Here is a 7,381-nt window from a genome sequence, read left to right on the forward strand (position 1 = left end):
TTGGGAGATGACGACTCCAACCAGATGGGAGAACTCAGAAGAACGTGTCGTAGTTCACTCTGTTTATGAGGGCCACGATGCAAGATGTAAATCACGTAGGAAATATCTGTGGGAAGAATTTCAGCCTTTCTAAACAGAAGCTTAATTTCTGTTGACAAATGGCTTTTTGGGCTAAATATCTGGTGTTCAAGAAGTGGATTTTTGCAGAGGGATGCTCAAACATTCTGGGGGAAAGAACAATTTAACACCCCCTAGCTCAGAAAAAGCCTGACCCTTGATTTAACCATCATTTTCTTTCATTACTTTAAGGTGTTATAGACTATTGCAAGAGGTAAAACAACAGACTTTTGAGCTGAGCTGCTGTAAGAGCACAAAACTCTCATATCTGTTTTTCTTCTTGTGGAGACTAATCCTAAAGTCTTTATATTTAAGTGTTTATAATACTACTATACTGAATAAAGCCTCACTTTGCTCTGAAAACAGTGCCATGAATTTCACAAGATGTTTCCTTTGAGATTCTTGTCCACGTTGACATGGTTGCATCACACAGTTCCTGCAGATGTACTTTAATACTGTGAGTCTGTTCCACTGGATCGAGAGCCAGTGACTGGGAAGGCCACTGAGGAGCACTGAACTCATTGTCATGCTGGAACTACAACTGCATGGCTATATTGTGAACATCGAGCTTCATTATACTAGGCTATGTTTTTCCAGTCTTCAGCTGTCCAGTTTTGGTACGCTTGTGTCAACTGCAACCTCAGCTTTCTGTTCTTGACTGACAGATGTGAAAGCAGATGTTGTCTTCTGCTGTTGAAGCCCATCCGTCTGAAGGTTTGATGTCTGTCAGGTCATTCTCTAATGACCTCTCTCATCAACAGGGCGTTTCTGTGCAGAGAACTGCCATGTACTGGATGTTTTTCACTGCACCATTCTAAGTCAAGTCTAGAGACTGTTGTGCAGGACAATCCCAGATCAGCAGTTCTAGAAGGACTCAAACCAGCCTATCAGACACCAACAATTATGCAATGTTTAAAATTACTGAGATCACATTTTTCCCACATTCTGAGGTTTGATGTGAACTTTACCTAATCTCTGCAGGTTCACTATTATTAGCATTGTAGATTAATATTAGGTAGGTGTACAGGGTGGTACAGTGGAGGTATATAATGTTGAAGATTATCCATTCATATCAATTTACAATGATTGTAGCTACTGGTTATTGCACATATAATGCAATACATATAATAAAATGTTATAAACACATTTATTACTGCAAAGTGAATCACTCAATAAGACACAAGCAAGGTTCTGACAAAACAGAACATGATGAAAATGTCTTTTAATGTATTTTAGCTTAATCTTTATACATTATTAGAGAATCATTATACAGCACTATATTAATCATATAGATTCTAGCACTATTACTGCCATTTTTTGGGGGGGGAATTCCACAAAAAGATTATTAGGCTGATTTGTATGAATGTGTAGGACTCAGACTCAATCAAAATATTTCATTTGCATTAAAAAGTCATTAACCATAGTAATGACATTAAATACTCATGTAATTCATGCAGGATTTTAGAGTGTCCTATTCAGTATCAGTAAAATAATTTGCATACTTAGTGATACCACTATTCCAGTGGGATTTGCAGTCATTTACTATTCATCCTATTCATGGTTCTGTTCCCTGTGGTACTCTACTTCCCAGCACCACTGAGAAAGCTAAATGTCAAGTTTAATATGAGCAGCACCTTATTCATAAAGACAGAACCTCTACAGAAGTAGACTACATGAATCTAGTGGATACTGCAAAGGTCACAAATAGTTCGCTGATGGATGAAACATCTACAGTCACATTCCCAAGATCCTGAACGTCGAACTAAACCTTATCTGCCAGTGCAGACGGTGCTTCCAGAAGCTGCCACTGTGTGGCATCAACAATACTGTAGTTCATTTGTTTGTAAGCCTGGGGGCACGCCTGGCGCTGTTTTGCTACTTCTTCGTAAAGACTCTGTATAGCTGGCTGAAGAGGCGGGAAGCCTGCTGTGGTTGCCAGGTCCAGATAGTAAGCCCACTGCTCAGAGTCCATCTGCAGAAGGTGTTTCGCTTGAACGCCCAACAGTGCCTTCCTCTGTCTCTCTTTTTCAGCATCTTCTGCCATCGCTTTACACGAGGGCAACTGAACCGTGCCCTCAAGAACTGCAAGTGCAAACTGGACCTAAGGGAAGAAAGACAGAGCGAGAGAGAAACACAGGCAGAGCGTCAGACAGAGAAATGTCAGTTTGCACCTCCCACCAAATAAACAGCTCCTCAGAATCCTTACCTGACAATCAAAGTGAGGAAATGGGCAGATAATTTTGCAGATGCCTACAAAGAAGATTGAGGGGAAGGCTGGAGGCAGCAGGTACTTATAAAGAGGAGCCACTAGGTGGTGCTCTACCTCCAAGCCAAGCTGTTTGGGGCAGAGGAATGGGAAGTGGAAGTTGTATCCAGTGCAAAACAGAAGAATTTGAGCTTTGGCCACGGATCCATCCTGGAACAGCAGAGAGCCATCCTCCAAGACCTTGACCACAGGGGCCACCTGCTGGATTTCTGGGGGCAAGGAGGACTTCAGAGCAGATTTATTATGGCTCAGGGTCACCTAGAGATGGATTATAAGCAAAGAGGGAATAGGTCAGTATCTGCTTACTGTCAGCATTGCTACACATAGCACACCTTTCTACATTATTTGAAAGGTCAACAATGAATTATTTATTTACCTTACTGGAAAGACATGTGAGCCTTAATATTGTATTCATGGCAGTAGTTACAATACACTGTGTAGACCAAGCAAAATGATTTATATATTACTGGAAACTGACAAAATCCCACTAGTAGAAGATTGGTATTTCAGCATTTGCTAGAGTGTGCCATCACCCAAAAGAACAACTTTACTAAATGAGTCCAGACCTCCTAACATAAGTGCAACAGTGCTTTTTCCTATTTTGCAATTATTTTATTTTTTTTATTATAATAAAATGGTTGATACAACACATGCTATTAGTACTGGGCACTATTTTAAGGTATACAGGTTTTAAAGGGCCCGTATACTACATTTGATTTATCCTCCTTTTTAGTATGCTTATTTTTTAGGGGTTTGTTTTACCATTTCATTATTTACTATCCTTATTTGCCCATTAAAATGTAATATTATGTTTGTTATTGTGTCATTATATGTGTGTATAAATATATATATATATATATATGTATATATATATATATATATATATATATATATATATATATATCAATCAATATGTCAATATTTATATATGTCAGGCTAAAACACTAGTCATAACTTTAACATAAATGAGTGAAGCTAAATTGTTTTAGGCTTAGGAGGCAAATGTATGGTTGTGACATCACAAAAAAGATGAATTTGCAGCTTGGTATGCATGTATGAACAAAATAAAATACAATAAAATTAAATGTTTACATACTGTATCAAACCTTATTAAAACAAAGGAGAATTCAGTTTTGCCTGAAATGAGTCATTTAAGTGACTTTAACAACATTGTTTATTAGGTACCTGTCTTAGCATCTCTACTGGCAACAACCAGTATTCAGAAGGTTACAGGAGGTTCATAAAATTAACTATTTAGAATATAGACCATGGTCTACTGTGGGACATACTGGTTCCAAACGAATGTTATGAGCAGTGACTGTTTCTATGATAAAGTCTCGAACCTTCACTTTAGCCTGAACCAGTTCGAATGAGATATCAACCCCAGAAGCTCCAGCACCCAGAACCACAACAGACTGATTGGCGAACGGCTCTGGACAGCGATAAGAGTGGCTGTGCATCACCTTTCCTGTGAAAGGACACGTGAAGAAAAGAGTGAATGAAGGAGCGAGGGACAAATCAACAGACAGAGATATGGTAGAGTGTACACGAGTAACAGTTTGCAGTTTCAGGGTCATGTTTGTTGTTAACACTGAACATTTGCTGCACCTTTAAAATGCTCTATTCCCGGAATGGGGGGCAGGTGGGGCACGGAGTAATGTCTGTGAAAAAGGAAGGAACACATGAGTCATGCCTAGAGGTCTGCTGCTCTTTTCCCTCGCAGCTTCCTTCACACAATTTCCTCATGAATGGTTTAAACAGCGCTCATTCTTATCCTCACAGCGAGGCTGAAATCAGTTTTAATGCGGGGACAATGATTGAGAAAATGGAAATAATCCTCTTTTGGGATGATAAAAATACACAATACAGAGAGTAACTCTGCAATATTGCGCCAAGGGATCAACTTCACTGCGAGCACAAGTGGCTTTTTGTGCTGTCAGAGAGCAGAAATGGCATTCCTCACCCACTGCAGATGAACACCGAGTCGAATGTCTGTGTGCTGTGCCCTCCGTACATGCCACGCGAAATTACCTCCCACGTCACAGCTCCCCCCTCCTCCGTCTCCATGGAGATGGGCTTCACCTCTTCCACCACGGTGCTGAACTGGCGACGAGAGAGAAGATCGTCACAAGCGCTACTTTATCCTCCAACAAGAAAACATCACTAATACCGTAGGACATTTGCAGGCCACTCCTCATTGGCCCTCAGGCATACCTGATTGGAGCTGTTTTTGGGGGGCATTTTTTTCCCTACTGTCTCTATGGCAATGCTTTAGGCCAGCGGTCAATGAAGTTTGGAAATGACTGCTTGAAGAGCTTGGGAACATTGTGGTGCAATGTCTTTGTGCCTGGCCAGTTATGTGCTGAATACCAAATATGTTCATGTAGTTCAAATATCAAAATAAACAAAAAGACGGGATAATCCCAATCAAAAGACCTTTATATGCGGTGTGATGGCATGACTCTCGCAGTATCTCTCCAAATACTGCTGAACATCCTGGTGGGACAGAAATGAGGGCAGGTGGGAGTCGAAGGGAAAATCAGGGAACATCATAACCTCCTTTGGCAGGTTGGTTCTAAAAACAGAGAATACACAGAAAGACAGGAATTATGGCCTATATAAATAAGCATACGTCATTCACTGTGTGTAATTAAAAAATAGCCCAACTTAGTGATATACAACTTGATTCTGTGCCAATGCCCTGCACATTTAGGTGTTTTGGCTCATTCTTTCCCTCATCAAGAGCTTACCAAGGCTTATTATTCTGTTATTAACCTTATGGTTCAGTAACTACTACATCATGATCTCTGCTGTAACAGAAGCAGCTGCTATTCCTAATTTAAGTTTTGAGTTTGACAGTGATGATGCACTGAAGTTTACTAACCTGATTAGTTGGATCTGGTGTCTAAGAGCAGGGAAAACACTACAGTATGCATAACAGGAGGATGTATTCCAGGACTAGGACATATCACTGGTAAGTGTTCAAAAGCATTGTCTACAACGATCTACCTGAGGTCTCTGTACATGCTGCTTTGGACAGGCAGGCCATTGTCATACGTGCCCACACGTTCCTCATAGAACCATGTGCCACCCACGTGGTCGGTCAGCTCATACACCACCGGGGGGTCAAACACTTTGGGTCGAGACAAGATGTGTCGGGCGGCGCACAACCCTGCAGCCCCTGCGCCCACCACTGCAACTCGGAGCCTCCCCATCTGTGAGAGGAAGAACACTAAGGAGGGGGCGGACACACAAGCAAGAGGACACAGGCGAGGATAAAGTGTAATGACATTCACACACAAAAGCCAAACCGCAGGGGTGACGGAGAAAACCGAGTGACTCAAACGCAGCAGACCATTTCATGATGTTCTCAGAGGCAGGAAAAATAATGTGAAAGGCTGCATTCACAAACCAAACCACGTACGTAAGGCTCAGTATGTTGAAGCGAACACTTTGCCAGACTTTTGACAACCAGAAAAAGCCCTTTTGCTATTTTACATCATAATAAAATGATTTCTCCAAGCAAAATCAATTTAAATGTGTTTTATAAGCATGACCTGCTTGGCTACTTTAATTATAACAGATATGAACGTAGTAGTTTTTCCCAGCTAGGTTTTATGTACATTGAGGCACGTTTAAGTCTTTATTATTTTTCTTAGTAAAACATTGGAATTAAAGCAGTTAAGTATATAAGTAAACCATAAAGGCTGTTAATGGATGTTTGACATTTACATTTTTTGTATAATGTTGTATAAAGGTCCAGGCAATTACTTATTTACTTACTAATATTAACATTAATATTAATATATATATATAATTTTTTTCACATTTTAATTGACTGTTTGTGATATTTATCCATAGTTATTAATAATGAATTTTAAAAAATAAATAAATAAATAAAACTTCTAACATTAGAATGAATAGAAATAAATAAACAACTACACATTGTTATTTATCAGGGTTTCAGTGTGTGTGACTGTTTGCCTAATCATTCCCCAAGTCCCTGAGAAGGCCAGTATTTACAGTTACCATCATTTACCAACAGTTACCTCCCAAACAGACCTTAAACCATAATGAAATAGTAAATTAATAAATCTGGTGAGCTGTAATTAGTTAGTTAAGCTCGCAGAGACTGTATGTCAGAAAGCTAGCAGTTCCCTAAATCAACACGTTCACTGCCTTTTGTTGACTCCAACGAGTTTTCACTGACATAAATACTCCGTATAAGACTGTTAATGATATAACCAGGCTTCTGGGTTTTTGTTTTTTACCTTTCCTCGCTTGTCAGAACGAGAAGCACTGAAACTTCAAGGCAGAAGTCGCCCCTGTCTCTCACGAGTCTAATCTGCTGTAGGTGTGGGAAGCTATATTCGCCATTTTGGAGCGAGTGTCACTAACGCGAACTTTGGTCCTTTAGATAGCCAGCGGTGTTGCAGACAACCACGGTTCATATACAAGGCATTAACCAGTCGTGACATATTCACCTCTATAACAACAAAACGCTAACTCTGCCCCTGCCGTAGAAACGAGGCGGTCGCCGCACATCTCATGCATTTCTGCACTTCCTGCACAGCAGACCTGAAGCCCCCCATTCTACAAGACCACTGATGCAGTGCGACAGGGGCGTTGGGTACTTTTCTGCACTTTCCTGAAGTGTCCTCCTTCTTCCTCTTCCTCCTCCTGCCAAGCGCACAGCGTTAAGACCTCCTCCTATGACAAACACACTGAGCGTCACTCAGCCAATGGCTTTCAGGCTAAAACCCTTTGTTGTCTGCTCACCTCCCTTACTTTTAGGATCTAGTGGATGGGTGTGTCATAATGACATGTGTCTTACACAGAAAGACATAGGAGTGATGGCCTGTATACATAAGCATACATCATTGCTTGTGTGTAATTAAAAAATAGCCCAACTTAGTGATCTACAACTTGATCCTGTGCCAATGCCCTGCACATTTAGGTGTTTTCCTCCTCTGGCTCATTCTTTCCCTCATCAAGAGC

General features: G+C 40.6%; 1 protein-coding gene across 4 annotated transcripts; it reads right to left on the bottom strand.

The window, feature by feature from the left end:
- Positions 1–1,324: 1,324 nt before the first annotated feature.
- On the bottom strand, positions 1,325–7,076 carry LOC140537064 (uncharacterized). Of its 4 annotated transcripts, none has more exons than XM_072659225.1 (8): positions 6,868–7,076; positions 5,393–5,615; positions 4,820–4,958; positions 4,347–4,486; positions 3,992–4,044; positions 3,727–3,851; positions 2,324–2,641; positions 1,325–2,218 (listed from the first exon to the last, which is right to left on the bottom strand). In XM_072659225.1, the coding sequence occupies exons 1-8, from the start codon at positions 6,935–6,937 to the stop codon at positions 1,880–1,882; spliced, it is 1,407 nt and encodes a 468-aa protein (XP_072515326.1). In that variant the 5' UTR covers positions 6,938–7,076; the 3' UTR covers positions 1,325–1,879. The 4 variants fall into 4 exon arrangements, with proteins under 4 accessions (XP_072515326.1, XP_072515327.1, XP_072515329.1 ...); XM_072659226.1 differs by having other exon boundaries at positions 5,393–5,598; positions 6,868–6,957; XM_072659228.1 differs by having other exon boundaries at positions 5,393–5,598; positions 6,655–6,950.
- Between the last annotated feature and the right edge of the window lie 305 nt (positions 7,077–7,381).

Source organism: Salminus brasiliensis, chromosome 16, assembly GCF_030463535.1.
Source record: "Salminus brasiliensis chromosome 16, fSalBra1.hap2, whole genome shotgun sequence".
Lineage (NCBI taxonomy): Eukaryota > Metazoa > Chordata > Actinopteri > Characiformes > Bryconidae > Salminus > Salminus brasiliensis.

What these genes read in the sequence shown, in the direction of transcription:
- LOC140537064 (XM_072659225.1), bottom strand. Translation starts at nt 6,937, where the DNA reads ATGCATGAGATGTGCGGCGACCGCCTCGTTTCTACGGCAGGGGCAGAG. An exon ending in GGGAATAGAGCATTTTAAAG is followed by an intron (nt 3,852 to 3,991) that starts GTGCAGCAAATG and finishes GTCCTTTCACAG; the next exon opens with GAAAGGTGATGCACAGCCAC. An exon ending in TTCCTCACTTTGATTGTCAG is followed by an intron (nt 2,219 to 2,323) that starts GTAAGGATTCTG and finishes TTCTTCCCTTAG; the next exon opens with GTCCAGTTTGCACTTGCAGT.